At 34.1% G+C, this 16,986-nt stretch overlaps 1 protein-coding gene across 3 annotated transcripts in view; it reads left to right on the top strand.

Annotated features, from left to right (window-relative positions):
- Positions 1-16,986, top strand: part of CNTLN (centlein) — a 330,490-nt gene that overhangs the window by 131,379 nt on the left and 182,125 nt on the right. For all 3 annotated transcript variants that reach the window (XM_079927964.1, XM_079927963.1, XM_079927962.1), the window contains exons 7-8: positions 8,754-8,916; positions 12,682-12,876. In XM_079927964.1, coding sequence (XP_079784090.1) covers positions 8,754-8,916; positions 12,682-12,876 — 358 coding nt within the window. The remainder of the gene's footprint in view (positions 1-8,753; positions 8,917-12,681; positions 12,877-16,986) is intronic.

Here is a 16,986-nt window from a genome sequence, read left to right as displayed (position 1 = left end):
TGACAAACCTACAGAAAAGATCATTCTCAGTGTTGAAAAACTGAAAACATTACCTCTAAGATCAGGAACAAGACAAGGATATCCATTCTCGCCAGTATTATTCAACATACTTTTGGAAGTCCTAGCCACAGCAATCAGAGAAGAAAAAGAAATAAAAGGAATACAAGTTGGAAAAGAAGTAAAACTGTCACCGTTTACAGATGCCATGATACTATACATAGATAATCCTAAAGATGTGACCAGAAAACTACTAGAGCTAATCAATGAATTTGGTAAAGTTGCAGGATACAAATTAATGCACAGAAATCTGTTGCGTTCCTATTCAATAACAACAAAAGATCAGAAAGAGAAATTAAGGAAACAATCCCATTTACCATTGCAACAAGAGGAATAAATCTACCTAAGGAGGTAAAAGACCTGAACTCAGAAACCTATAAGACACAGATGAAAGAAATCAAAGGTGATACAAACAGATGGAGAGATATACCATGTTTTTGGACTGGAAGGATCAATATTGTGAAAATGACTATACTACCCAAAGCAATGTACAGATTCAGTGATATCCCTAGCAAATTACCAATGACATTGTTTACAGAACTAGAACAAAAAATCTTAAAATTTGTGTGGAGACACAAAAGACCCCGAATAGCCAAAGCAATCTTGAGTGAAAAAAACAGCTGGAGGAATCCGACTTCCTGACTTCAGACTATACTACAAAGCTACATTAATGAAGATAATATGATACTGGCACAAAAACAGAAATGAAATATAGGTCAATGGAATAGGATAGAAAGCCCAGAGATAAACCCATGCACCTATGGTCAACTAATCTATGACAAAGGAGGTCAGGATATACAATGGAGAAAAGACAGTCTCTTCAACAAGTGGTGCTGGGAAAACTGGACAGCTACGTATAAAAGAATGAAATTAGAACACTCCCTAACACCCTGCACAAAAATAAACTCAAAATGGGTTAAAGACCTAAATGTGAGAGCAGACACTATAAAACTCTTAGAGGAAAACATAGGAAGAACACTGTTTGACATAAATCACAGCAAGATCTTTTTTGATCCACCTCCTAGAGTAATGGAAATAAAAACGAAAATAAAGAAATGGGACCTGATGAAACTTAAAAGCTTTTGCACAGCAAAGGAAACTATAAAGAAGATGAAAAGACAACCCTCAGAATGGGAGAAAATATTTGCAAACGAAGCAACGGACAAAGGATTAATCTCCAAAATACATAAACAGCTCATGCAGCTCAGTATTAAATAAACAAACAACCCAATCAAAAAATGGGCAGAATACCTAAATAGACATTTGTCCCTAAAGGACAAACAAATGGGCAAAAGGCATATGAAAAGATGCTCAACATCACTAATTACTAGATAGATGCAAATCAGTACTACAATGAGGTATCACCTCACACTGGTTAGAATGGGCATCATCAGAAAATCTACAAATAACAAATGCTGGAGAGGGTGTGGAGAAACGGGAACCCTCTTGCACTGTTTGTGGGAATGTAAATTGATACAGCCACTATGGAGAACAGTATGGAGGTTCCTTGAAAAACTAAGAATTACCATATGACCCAGCAATCCCACTAGTGGGCATATACTCAGAGAAAACCATAATTCAAAAAGAAACATACACCCCAATGTTCATTGCAGCAATATTTACAATATGGAAGCTTCCTAAATGCCCAGCAACAGACGAATGGATAAAGAAGATGTGGTACATATATACAGTGGAATATCACTCAGCCATAAAATGGAACAAAATTGGGTCATTTGTAGAGACATGGATGGATCTAGAGTCTGTAATACAGAGTGAAGTAAGTCAGAAAGAGGAAAACAAATATCATATATTAATGCATATATGTGGAATGTAGACGAATGCTAGAGATGAACTGGTTTGCAAGGCAGAAATAGAGACACAGATGTAGAGAACAAATGTATGGACACCAAAGGTGGGGGAAAGCAAGAGTCGGGGGTGGGGGTGGGATGAATTGGGATTGACATATACACTAATATGTATAAAATAGATAACTAAGAAGAACCTGGTTTATAAAAAAAAAAATTTAAATTAAAAAAACTGGAAATGAAAGATAAAGACCTAGTTATTTGCCTATATATGAGTAATTAACATAGCAAACCCAAAAAAAATTTATAGAAAGATTTCTAAAATTAATAATGTGGATTTAGCACACTTGGTAGATACAAGGTCAGTGTAGAAAATTCAAATGCATTTCTTATGCCAGCACAAAAATTAGGAAATAGACTTAAAAAGAATATAATTTATAATATAGGTAAAAATATGAACAGCAAATATAATGAAAGATATGTGTTACCTTTATACAGAGATCTGTAAAACATTATTGAGAGAAATAGAAAGTCTAGTATGTACAGATAAATACAGAGTTCATGATTTGCAAGACTCAGTATGATAAAGATGTCTATTCTCTCCAAATAGATATTGAGATTCAGAGGAATACAAATTATCAGCAACAGGAAACTATTATTACCCCCAGGCCAGAAGGGGCAAGGAGAGAAGCTTTTACTGGATCTCTGTGAGAAGTCTAGCCCTGGGAGAGAGGCTGACTAATAGGAGAAGTATTCTTAGATACAGGAACAGAGACACTGCCAACTGTGGCTCATTGGAGAGGGAGATAGGGAAAGAAATACCTTGACCTCTTTTTCCTTTACCCTCTAATCATGGACCAGCACTTTCAGCTACTCAAATATAAACCCAGAAGAAAGGGAGCCAATGTAATGTAGTCTGTGGAAGTTGGCCTCTCAGGCTAGATTGTAGTCTAGAGTACAGAGAGTAATAGTGTAGAGATGATGAATATTGGATAAGAGAATATGTGGTGCATTCTCCATTTCTGCTCTTTTTCAGAGCTTTCCTGGACATTTATTGCTTAATTAATTTTTCCATATAAACTTTAGGTTAAACTGGCTTATTTCTTGTTTGCTATTTTATTATGGCATCAAATTTAAAAGCAAACTGAAGGAGAATTGCCCTCTTGATGATGTCAGTTTTTCTGTCCCAGAGAATGGGAGTGCCATTACATTTGTTTCAGTACCTTTCTGTCCTTATGAAATGTTTTGTTCCTTATGCTGGTTTTGACCTTTCTTCTTAAATTTTTATTCCTAGCTCTTTCATGGTTTTTGTTACTGTTTTAAATGGAATCTTTCTTTCCCCTATAGTTTCCTACTGATTTTCCTTTTATTACTTGTTGTTTTTGCTGTGCTATTCTGTTTTGATGTGTTATGATTTGGTAGGTAAAGTGTCCAACAAAGTTATTTTGATTTTACTGTGAATTGTACTTTTTACTTTTTTCTGTATAATATTTTTTGCCTTGAGTTTTAATTCCTCTGAAATTAATATTGCTATTCTTTTTGGGGGGTTATATTTATATGGTAACAAACTAAGTACATAATTGTTTAGGTGTAATGATACATGTGAATTATAAGAAAATACATGTAGTACGGAAAAGTACAAAGAAGATAGAGGGAAAAAATTAAAGTTAAAATACAACCCCAGAGGAATAATAGCCATTAAAATTTTATTAGAATCGTTCTGTATTTTTCTCAACACATATTTATAGATTGAAGAGTAGGTAAACAAGTTCTTAGATAAAAGGGACTGTATTGAACATTTTTGTTTGTTTGTTTTTGGCTGCATCGGGTCTTCGTTGCAGCACATGGGATCTTCATTGTGGCATGCGAACTTCTTAGTTGAAGCATGAAGCTTCTTAGTTGCGACATGCGGACTTCTTAGTTGTGGCATGAGGACTCTTAGCTGCTGCATGCACGCAGGATCTAGTTCCCTGACCAGGGATTGAACCCAGGCCCCCTGCATTGGGAGCATGGGGTCTTACCTACTGGACCACCAGGGAAGTCCCGAACATGTTTTTCTAATAAGTGATAACTTCAGTTTTTGTGATATAATGGAACAATAGACACTGAAGTGAAATTGAAAGAATTATTAAATCTCAGATAATTTTTTCTTCTCTATAAGAACCACTAACTATTTTTCTAAAACTAAGAAAGAAATGGCATGAAAAAAACTTTGGAGGTTGATGTAATTATGTTTTTTTTTTAAAAAAAACTACATTTCATCTTGAATTGGATTTGATACCCTGCTACGTACACTTAGTAAAATAGGACATACATTCAACCATTTTAACTCCTTCTCATTTTGCATCTCAGGATTTATAACCTTTATCTCCTCATGCATAACCACAGTGCCTAAAGATATTTAGACTTAGTTTTCTGTATTGCTTCAGTGCTCTTCACTAAACTTTTTACTCTTGATGTGTTTATTCCTATACTCAATTTTGATTCACCTTAAAGGCCCATTTTTACCAGGGCCTTCTCTGTTGCTGGAGTATGCTTTCTCCTCCATTAACATCAGATTTAGCCACGTGGCCTGTGGAATGAGTGTGAAAGTGATGTATATCATGTCCTGGCAAGTGTTTTAAAAGAGTCATTGCTTGAATTGCCTTTACTTTTTGCCCTCTGCCATTAGAGTGGCATATTACTAATGCCGTCTACTGCTCCAGTTTGGGTCTTAGGATAGGGGAAAGCCACATGTAATGTGAGCAAGCAAATCTTTGTTTTTGTAACAGTACGTTTTGGTTTTTTTTTTTTTTGGTAACTGCAAAATAACCTATAGATGCTGTCTGAAACCCTTTGTCAGTCTTTGCTATCAAATTTGATGTCTAAAGGGATATTCCTAATTTCTCCTATGGCTTATTCAATCCCTTAGTAAACATCACTGTAACTGAGCAATACAGTATTTTTAATCAGCTTAACATTCTTCTTCTTTTTTTTAATCTTAAAAAGTATTTATTTATTTATTTTCACACACACACACACACACACACACACACACACACACACACACAGTATTTTATTTTTACAAGAGAGAAATAAACTGACACCAAGCATTGTAAATGGATGACCACAACAAAAGCAACAATGATTGCAATTACCAGACATGAAACACACTCATACTATGTCATAATATTGACAGAAACATAGATCAATGGAACAAGATAGAAAGCCCAGAGATAAACACACGCACCTATGGTCAACTAATCTATGACAAAGGAGGCAAAGATATACATGGAGAAAAGACAGTGTCTTCAATAAGTGGTGCTGGGAAAACTGGACAGCTACATGTAAAAGAATGAGATTAGAACACTCCCTAACCCCATACACAAAAATAAACCCAAAATGGATTCGAGACCTAAATGTAAGACCGGACACAACATTCTTCTTGAGATGGGAAGAAGTGTCGTTGGTTCTCAGCATCGTCTTAGCTCAACCTACCCTTTCACCCTTTCCTTTATTCTTTTTAATCCGTGTTTGGAGGAACTTCTCAAGTTTGAACCTACCAATTAATTTTACTTTCCATAGTTTTGGTTTGCCTCATAACTTCTCTCATTATGGATTTTAATGCTATTATGACATCTTTCTTTCTTAACAATCTTTCTTCTTTATGTTATCCTTATCATTTCATCCATTCAACAACTGTCTTATCCCATATATCCTAGAAAACAGAGGCTGAGTGAAGGTTACTGATTACTTACTTGAGAGATTCAATTCCAAGGCAGAGTGAGTGAGAGAAGAATAATCTGAGGCAGGGAAGGATAAAGAGTAATTCAAGGAAACACATCATTGTGCTGGCCACTGCTTCATGATGAGCCCTGAAGAGACATCAGGTGCATTGAATTAGACACTCAGGTTGATTCTGGACAGACTATAGAAAGAAACCATGCCCTATAGCAATCCATCAGATAGAAAAAACAAAAAAGACAAACAAAAAACCTTCTTGTGTTTTATCTTCCATTGATCAAAGTTTGCTGCTTATACCATGCCTGTGTTGTAGCATTTTATCCTAATCTGGAAGTGGTACAAGGAGACAAATATGCTAGGCATGCAGCTGGTTGACCTCAAGTGATGGAGCCACATAGCTGCATAAATGTTATAGGCTTAAGTGGTAGTTAATAGTCTGAGGCAGAGCAAGGGACTAAGAATCTAGGAGGCTGGTGAGCTGAATCTGAAGAGGTATATAAGATGTGTCTAAGACAACAACCAATATTTAATAGGCTAGAGGAACTATGCTAGGTTGTCCATTTGTAGCAGTGAGCACAAAAGTCCCTACCTTCACAGACATTTTTGTTAAGATTATCTTCACATCTTGACTTTCTATTGAGATAATTAAGAGAAGTGCAATGGTTTCTTTTTCATACATTTTCTAGACCTTTCTTATAATTCCTTCAGTAACTCCTACTCAGAGGTATAATTTTCCTCTGAGTATGCACAATAAAACTTCTTTTTTCTTAATTCTAAGCACTCCTTTTAAATAATTCCTGTTTGTTTTTCTTTACTTATTTTCAAATGAAGATAGGTCTACACAAGTTCAGTGTTTTCCAGCGGTCCAGATGTATGTTTCCAAAGCCTTATTTGCAGCTTACTTTGATACTGATCAGTTTCCACTTTCATATTTGCAACATTGTTGTACATTCTATCTCATCTACTTTTCAGATGGTGGTGTGAGAAGACACAAAGAAAGAAACATTTATACATAATATAAAATTATGCTTCCATTCCGTTTACTGAGAGTATGCCCAGAAAATAGCACAAGATGAGAGACAAGAATATGCTCTTCTCTTAGTTGATTTTTACTCCCCAACTGTCTCATAGTATGAACATCTCCCAACTCAAGTGTTTCTTCTGATTAAAGATACATATATTTTGTTCCAGATGACCCTTAAATCCAAGCCAATGACTGATTCTGGCCCTCTCTTTAAGAAAAATTATCTTCTATTATTAGAGGAGAACGTTTTCTGTGTTTTATATTGTATTGAAAGATGATATGTATTATCTTCATCATGTCTCCTTTCTAAACGCAACATTTACTTAGGTCTCTTGGTTAACACATATCTTGACTATCTGTGCTGATGGAATTTTATTCTACAGCTACTGCCTATCTCCTTTGATAATTCTTGCCAGTGTTATTCTTGAAAAATGACAATACTCAGCAAGAATCATTACTATGTGTCTCTTCTCTCCCTCTCTTGTATTATATTTTCTCAAGGCATGTATCATTATTGATTCTCTTCTTTCCCTTCCCCCATTTTTGGACTATTATTTTCTACAGGTTTCAGTTTCTTGAATAGTTACAGAAAAAAAGTGCTATAGTCTAAATGTTTGTGTCCACCCAAAATTCATATGTTGAAATTCTAATGCCTAATGTGATGGCATTAAGAGGTGGGGTCCTTAAGGAGGTGCTTCGGTTATGAGGGTAGAACCCTCTTGTAAAAAAGACCTCTCAGAGCCCCCGAGTGCCTTCCACCGTATGAGGATGTAACAATAAGTGTGCGACCTGGAAGAGGGTCCTCACTTGACTATGCTGGCAGTTTGATCTCTAACTTCCAGCCTCCCCAGCTGTGAGAAATAACTTTCTGGTTTTTGTAAACTACCTAGTCTGTGCTGTTTTTGTTATATCAAAAGGACGAAGGCAGATGGTGTATGTACATCTATCTGTGTGGGTTCAGGGGTTTCTGTTGTATCTGGAGAATATTAATACTCTAAACCTGTAAAAGAGCAGAGTTCCGGAATTCCCTGGTGGTCCAGTGGTTAGGACTCGGCGCTTTCACTGCTGTGGCCTGGGTTCAATCCCTGGTCAGGGAACTGAGATTCTGCAAGCCATGTGGCAAGGCAAAAAAAAACCAAAATAGAAATTAAAAATAAATAAATAAATAAGCAGAGCTCATTTCTCCCATATTAATATTCATCCATGTTCAACAACTGTCTGCATATCTTTTATGTTTCTTCTTTCTTTTAAGATTTATCTTATGTGAATGAATCACCAGTTTGAGGTTATAAGTAAAGAACAGTCTCCATTAAAAATAGTCTCCAAAATATATACTATAATGTATACTTCTGTGAAATACATCTCTATAAATATCTTTCTCTTCAAATTTATTTTACAACATATTTTCCAGTTTTATATGACCTGTATCACACAGGATTCACCACCACAGGAATCTGGAAACCTCTATCCCAGAGGTGTGGTTTTCCTGGACCCTTAGGGCCATGAAGACTGTCACTCCAGTTCATTTGTCCTTCTGCTTACCAAGTTTACCCTGGGTGGGTTGCAAGGAGTGATTTCACCTTGTATTGCTCTCCTTCCTTCTGACAAAAAACCTCATCATTTCCTTCAAGAGGAGTCACAGGAATCCCAGCCTAGGCCCCTGAGGTGACAAACTAGTGGTGCTTTAAGGAACTTTTGTTTGAAAACTTAATTTACCTTTTGGGATTCTTTTTAATACATTTAAGTTTCTATATAATATAAAATGAAAGGTTGAGTTACCCTGTATTCAGAACTATCTGATAGTTGGCATCAGTGCTTATTAATTCTTGGAACTGAAGTGTAACTTAATTTCAATAAGAAGGTGGTAGTATGACTGTATATCCAGGGTTTTTATTACTATCAAGCTATAAAAGAAAATTGATAAGTATTTGGCTTTGAAAGTCATAGTAGTTCTATCAATACTTTCTAGGTGTATGTGATAAATATTAAATACTTCATATGTTATTTCTCTTGTTAATATGTTTGCCTGCAGTAAAAAATAATAGATGAAAAAACTGGAGGCCGATCTATAACTTTAGATGAACAAAATTATTTAACTAAGATGATCTTTATTCATGCTTCTCTCTATTGCTTGCTTTGCACAGGAAGGAGTTGCAGGAGCTGCAGAATCTGTACAAACAGAACAGTGCACATACAGCACAGCAAGCAGAACTGATCCAACAGCTTCAGCTTCTGAATATGGACACACAGAAGGTACTGAGGAACCAGGAAGATGTTCACACAGCTGAAAGTATATCATATCAAAAAGTACGCTTTTATTCTGTCATAAAAATGTAAATTTATATGTGTGAACTTATAAAAATATATAGAATTCAAATTTTTGCACATTTCAATATTGCTTTATTACTCCCTTTTATATTGCTTCTTCAAAATTAAAAATGAAATATGATTCAATTTGGTAATATTCAAAATTATGTGAGTATTTTTATGGCTGTTAAGGCCGAAACATTTAAAATATACATGCAAATTTATTCTGTAGGATATTGTTTTTATAAATTGGAGTTTTGATATCTACTATGAAACATACTAGAACTGTAGTCCTCAAACCAGGAAGGATTTGGAGAATGGGATTATTCAGCCTTCTATGATGAGAAATTATTCAACAAGTATGATTCTAGTTTATGACCTAAAGCAGTCTTTCAGTTATAGAATTTGCACATTATTTTATTGGCAAATCTGCACAAACACAAATGGGTATGCTGATGAGGTCTTTAGGATCAATATTTTCCAAGGATCTTTCTCTTTATTTTGTGTGTTTCTTTTAAGTAGTCATTTTACTTTACGGTTGTTGAAGGAGCCCCTCAAGAAGGCTTACCCAGATATTTAGGTATGCTGACACAGCAGCAATACTTACAGCTAGTAATTAAAAAACACTTTTATTGAATTCTTTATGTTTTGTGTGGTGTACACATTTATAGAAATAATTTATTTTCTACACAGATCAACCCTATGAGATTGATGTTATTTCCTCTTAATAGTTGAGGCAGCCAAGGCTTAGAGAGGTTAAATGGTGCAGTCTATGTTATTTGGGGATTATTTCTGTCTAAGCTTACTCTTCTCCTAAAAAAGCACTGTGGAAATTCAACATCTATAATTAATATGAAATAAATAACTATTAAGTAAACTTTAAACACATACTTTCAAATGATGCTTTGTAACTGTGGTTTTTCGACTAAATTCTGTGTTTCCTTCGAGTTTCTGTCAGGACGAGGATGACACCAAGCATCAGGGTAGTGTCCATCCTCTCCACTTTGAATAGAACAGCTCCACCTTTTTGTTTTATACAGCGGGATTGCCCATTATGCTTTTGTTTCTAAACCAGACTCCGTTGCTAAATTGACTTGAAAAATTGGACCTTATTAGTAACTTTAACTCTTTTCTCTTTTTCACTGTGTAGGTGTTTAACGCAAACCTTTCTTTCTCTTTCTTGATTTTTGCTTGAAAGTCCCTAACCCATGGCACGTTATATTAAAATATGTCTTTAGGGTTGCTTGTTGTTAAAGTTCATAACTCTTTTCTCTCATGTGCAAATACTTTGCTGTTTCTCGTCTCAGTTAGCAAGAGAGAACTTGGTAAGGTGGAAGAAAAAGGCAGTGTTTCCTTTGCTATTTACTTTTTCAATCTTTTGTTCTAAGATTCCTTTTTCAGCTTTGCTTAACTTAAAATTTAAGATAAATTGTTTCAGCCTTAATTCTACTTTTTGGTTGATCCTCCTTAGCAGCCTTTGCAGAGAGCAACCATTTTTTTAATACCCTACCTGAGAACTTTTGTAGATTCTATATCATTTCAAACAACTGAATACTTAAGCATTTTTATTTGAAGTGATTATTACCAAAGTAATACATGCTTGTGATAAATTTTCAAAAAATTCAGAAGCGTATAAAAAAATAAAGTTCTCTGCCCTCCTGCCTGAAGCCATTGCCCCAGACTTTACTGCTCTTAATATTTGAGAGTGTATCCTAGAGTCCCTCTAGAAGAACAGAATATTTTAAAATTATTTCATCTTTTTAATTATATAAGAATTACATAAATATATTATTATAAAAATTTGAAATGATATAGAAGTACTGATAATGCTAATATAACAGATTTGAGTTCTCTTCCACTCATCCCAGTTCATTTCATTCCCCTCCCCAGGGGTAATCATCTGAGTAGTCATTCCAGACCTTTTCATGCATTATATACTGTGTCTGTGTACATATACACATATCACCAATCTAGGTATCTTACATTTTTAATATTAATTAATTTATCCTATCCTTACTGTTCGTTAACTTGCTGTTTTCAAATAATATGCCTTGAGTATATTTCCATGACAGTATGTATAGCTCTTGCTCTCCTCCTCCTCCCCATGCTCCAACAGAAACATGTAAAGTACAGCGTGGATTTACCAGAGTATAATTTGATTACTGAGGTCTCCCTCCTCAACTTTTTTTTATAAACTTCAGAAGGAGGCATTCCACATCTCTTCTATGGTGTCAGTTTTCCCTACTGGATCATTTCTAACCACATAAAAACATGCTGTTGTGTCTCTGATCTGCATGGAAGACCAAAACAATTAAGCAACAACAAAAAACCTGTCTTGACCTTACTATATTCCTTTCCTTCCCTTCCTTTCTTTCCTTTTCCAGCAATATTCCTTGCAAGAGTTAACTTGTCTCAAAGTTCTCTTCTTCCATTCTCTTTTGAACCTATTCCAATCAAGTTTTTGCCCCTTTCACTCCACTAAAATTTCTCTTTGCAGAATCATTTGTGACTCCCATATTGCTGAATTCAGTAATCTTTTAGCAGTCTTCATCTTACCTCACTTACCAGCAACATTGTCACAGTCGATGACTCTATCCTTTGAAACCCTTTTTTTCTCTTCTGGCTTACAGCATATAACAGTTGTATGATTTTCTTCTTTCAGTTTCTAGCTGTTTCTTTTCTGTTGCTTTCTAGTCTTCCTTAGTCACCCTGTCCTCTAAATGTTAAAATGTTCCAAGCCAAAATCTTAGGACCTCTTTTTTTTCCCTCTCTTTAAATTCATACCCTAGGTGATTTTATCTACTCACCTAGGCTTTCAAAACCATGCTGTCTATATGCTGATCACTCCCAGATTTGATTATCTGCTCTGGATCTCTTCCCTGAACTCTAGGAAAGAGTGTATCTAATCGCCTACTTAGCATCTTTTAACTTGATGCCTAACGGGCATCTCAGACTTCACATGTTCAAAACTAAGCTATTGTTTGCCCTGCTTTCAGAGGGTGTCTGGAATCCTACTACTTCCCACTACCCCTGCTGTGACCACTAACTTGCATTACCTGAATGTTTACAGTAGTTTCCTACTTCGTTTCTTTGCTCCCGACCTTACCCACTTTGAGTTTATTCTCAACATAGATGCCAGAATGTTCTTGCTAAAACTTAGTAAGTCAAATCAGGTCATTCCTCTCTTAAATTACCTCCACTGGTTTCTTGTCTGATTAAAAGTAAAAGCCGAAGTCCTTACTACAACCTGTGAGACTCTACATGATCTGACTCTGCATTACCCCTCTGATCTCATCTTTGCCTTCGCTTCTTAATCTCTCTGCTTTGGCCACATTTAACTTTGTTTTTTCACTTGAACATACCAGGTATTCTTCACCCTCAAGGTCTTTGCACTGGGTTCCACTGCCTGAAATCTCTTCCCCCAGTTATCTGCATAGATGACCTTTTTACTGCCTTTATTCTTCACCTCTCACAGCTTAAATCCGTTCTTTATCATGAAGATTAATATAGCTAGCTTAAAATGTTTGCACCCCTGTATTACAACTGGCCAATAGAACATCTTGTCTTTTTAACGTCAGTTGGAGTTTTGTATTGGTATGTGATTATATCATTTAGTTTCCCATATGTTTTTATATTGTTTTTCCTCTTAGACTATTAAAATAATTTGAGGGCAATGAGTATGTCATATATAGACCATATGTGTAAATATATAGACATAACTATTTTATTGATTATTAATAAATTTGGATATATGTTTTGAAACAGCTTTACAATGAGTTACATATTTGGTTTGAAACCACAAAATCAAGTGAAGCTATGCTCCGACAAAGTGTTGTTAATCTTCAGGATAAGCTATTTCAAAAAGAGCGGGAAAACGCTAAATTAAAAGAAAAGCTTCAGGAGTCACAAGGAGCACTCTATCCTTTACCTCAAGAATGTGATTCAGACCACTCAGAACAGGTGAGACATTTTCTAAAAATGTTACCCAGTATAATATCATATTAAATTTTCTAGTATAATTGACTAAAACACAAAAATTGAATAAATTTGCATATATTAGAATATAAGTGTGGCAGATTTATGTTGTGCTATTTTTTGTACTCTGTAGACATAAATATTATATACAATATGGATTCATATAGAAATGCATATAGAAACACAGGGTGTATCTGGTATAGTTATTGGGATGAAACATTTGGCTGATATATGATAATGAAGAGGAAATTAATAGGTCATGTCCACTTCGAGACGTTTTATTGAATGGGGTAATGGAATGAGAAGAGTATTGACTAGAAAGTCGCATAAAAGTACTTGCCATAATTCCTGGTATGTGGTAGTTAATACCATTTAGTCCCAGTTCTATCACTATCTTGATATATGATTTTGGACAGATCAGTTGACGTTTCTACCTATTCTTGTCCTATTAAGTGAGGTAGTACAAATGTATAGATAAATATGCAGATTCAGGATTCAAATAAACCTGGGATCAAATTATAGCTTTGCCTGTGACCTTTGTGAACTTGAGCAAATTTCTTAACCCTTTAGCCAAAGTTTCTTCACAAATAAAATGTTGATATTAATAGTATCTTTGTCATAAGAGTTTTGTGAGGATTAATGAGGTATAATGCATGTCAAATGCAGAGCCTGTCACATAGAAAATATCCAGTGGTACCTCTTTTAGGTAATTTTCAAGGTAACTGTCATCTCTAAATATGTATTATAAAACAATCTTATTCCTATAAAGTTATTTGTTTTTAAGGCACTCAGTACTTCTTTAAGTGTTAGAATTTAAAGAAATGAAATTAACACAAGTATGTAATTGGGAGCTTAAATGTTTATTAATGATCCTTTAACTTTAATGATCCAGTAATTTTTCAACCCAGCATATTTTGTCTTGCTAACAACTCAAACATAAGATTTTTTCATTTGTATTGTATTATATTGAATTTTTTGGACATCAGGTGCACAGAATTGGGTTAGTCATAAGATTTGTATCATGACCCAGTATTATGTTACATGCATATTTATTTTAATTGTTACTTTTTTGTTATAATAAACACTGTTGGTCCCACCAACTAATTCAAGGGTAGGAAATTACTAATAACTTATATCTACTTGTATCCTTCACCCTTTACTGGTACCCTGATTCTCTCACCAGAGGTAACTACTGAACTATTGATCATTTTGATTATTTTTTAGAAAGTTTTATCTCATATAAATTTATGAGGAAATAGAATATTGTTTAGTTTTGCCATTTACAAAAATGTTTCAAATTGTATTGTTTCCTGGGATTTGGCAATTTTGACTCATCACTGTGTTAAGATTCATCTATGATGTTTTGTATAACTTCATTTATTTTGACGGATATAAAATATTCTGTTATATGTGATTATATCATAACTACTTGTCCATTCATTTGTAGATGAGTATTAGGGTTATTTCCAGTTTTTTTGCTGTTATGAATAATGCTGCAATTGACATTTTTGTACATGACTCTTAGTACACACCTGCATGCATTTTTGTGGATTAACTATCTCAGAATGGAAATCCTAGGTCTAGGGTGTGAAAATGTAAACTTTCACAAAATACTGGTCACTTATTTTTCAAAGTGGTTTTCATCAATTTTACTCATATCAACAATGCATTTGGCTGTATTTCCTACAATTACTAGTCAAGTGAGTGCCCTCCTCTGCAAAATGTCTATTTATGTCTTTTATCCATTCTTGTACTGGATTTTTTTCTTATTGATTTGTAAAAGTTCTTTAAATGTCCTTGATATTAATCTCTAGTAAGTTAAATGTGTGGCAAGTATCTTCTCTCAGTGTGTACCTTGTCTTTTCATTTTCTTTAACATGTCATATGATAAACAGAAATTCTTAATTTTAATTTACAAAATTTAATCTTTTATACTTAGAGCTCATTTAAGAAATTCTTCCCTACCCCAAATATGGAAATATTTGCACCTCTGTTTCCTTCAAAAAGTTTTAAAGCTTTGTTTATGTCATTTATGTTCATAATTCATTCGGAATTGTATTTCACATACAGTATAAGGTAAGGATCCATTTTTATTTATTTATTTTTCCCCAAATAGTAGCCAGTTTTTCCAAATCAACCCATTGGATGATCCACTTTTTTTCTTGTGTAGTGCTGGGCTACCTCTATCATATATCCTAGTTCAGTATATTGAGTTTCTTTCTAGACTCTTTTCTCTATATTCCTGGATAATGTTACATCATCTTAATCAGTATAGCTTCACAGTAAGTTTTTATATCTGGTAGATTACTTTCTTACTGTTCTGTAAAGTGTCTTGGCCATGTTGGCACTTAGCACTATAACTTTAAGGATACTTTAGTTTCATGAAAACACTTGAAATTTTTTGTAAATGATTTTATTGAAGTGTAACATACAAATACTGAAGTGTACAGACCTTAAGTGTTTAACTCAATGACGTTTCACAAATTGAACACATCCATATAAATACCACTCAGATCAAGATGTAGAATATTACCAGCATTCAGCAAACCTCCATAATGTTCCTAATTAGTGGCTACCCCTACAATGTAACCAGCTTTGTCTTCTATCATCATTGATTAGTTTTACTTCTTTTTGAAACTTACAGTATTTTACCTTTAAACACTCTATATGCTATGGGATTTTTTTGTAAATGTCGTTTATCGTATTAGGAAGTTCCCATCTAGTCACAGTTTGAAAGCTTTTTCATGAACAGGTATTAATTGTATACAATGTCTTTTAAGATGATGCTAGGGTTTTTCTCATGTATTCTGTTAACATGGTTATTACATTGATTGTTTTTCAATTATTAATTCAGTTTTGTATTCTTTGAAATAAACCTAACTTTGTTGTAATGTTTTATTATTTCCATATTGCTGGATTCAATTGGCTAATATTTTTCTTAGGATTTTTACATCTATATTTATGAGGGATATTGGGCTGTACTTTTCCTTCCTTGAATGTTTCTTGTTAGATTTTATCAAGGTGATGCTGGTGTCCTAATATGAATTGCAAAGTATTCTCTCTTTTTTACTTCACTAGAAGAGTTTGTATAAAACATATTTCTTTCTTATTAAACACTGAATGCTCTCCTTCTAACATAAGGAACAAGTCAGTTATATTCAACATTGTACTGGAGATTCTAACTAGTACAGTAAGGCAAGAAACAAATAAAATCATGCTGATTAGAAATAAGGAAGTAAAACTCTTTTTATTCACAGAACCTGAGCATCCGTATACAAAGTGTACTGAATCTATGATGAAACAACTAGAAATAGTAGGAAAATTTAGCAGTGTTGCAAGATACCATCAATTTACAAAAGTCAATTATATATCTAAATATTAGAAACAAATAATTAGAAATTGAAATCGAAAAAGACCATTTATAAGAATATCAAAACTTGTGTAATAATTAAGGGTAAATTTGATAAAATATGAAAAGTACAAAACATACCAGAGGGAAATTAAAAGACATATGTAAGTGGACAGCTAGGCCAAGTTCATGAATCAGAAGATACAATGTTGTCAAAATGTCAATTCTCCCCAAATTGATCTATTTATTATGTAATCCCAATCAAAATTCCAGAAAGCTGTAGTTTTTAGATAAATACAAGCCAATTCTAAAATTTATAGGGAAATGCAAGGGACCTAAAAGAGCAAAATAAAGTATTGGGTTAGCTAAAAAGTTCATTTGGGTTTTTCTATAAGATGTTATGGAAAACCCTGAACGAACTTTTTGACCAACCAAATAGTAAAAAATAAAGTTGGAGGACTTAACACTACCTATTTATCAAGCTAAAAAAGAAAAATGGTGTGGTACTGGCGTAATGATTGACAAAATAATTGGTATAACAGAATAGAGTCCAGAAAAATACCCACTAATACATGTCGCTGTATAGTACCTCTTGAAATGCGGATACTGCAAGTCACTTTGTTCTTTTTCAAGGATGCTCTGTAGACTCTTGCTCTACTGCTTTTAGTATTAGCTTGTCAACTTTACAAATAAATATTCAGTTAGAAATGTTTCTAATTTCCCTTGTAATTTTCTTTTTGCCCCTT

This window comes from Stenella coeruleoalba, assembly GCF_951394435.1.
Source record: "Stenella coeruleoalba genome assembly, chromosome: 7".
Classification (NCBI taxonomy): Eukaryota; Metazoa; Chordata; class Mammalia; order Artiodactyla; family Delphinidae; genus Stenella; species Stenella coeruleoalba.
The sequence above is the reverse complement of the archived record's forward strand: the minus strand, read 5'-3'. Positions and strand labels throughout refer to the sequence as shown.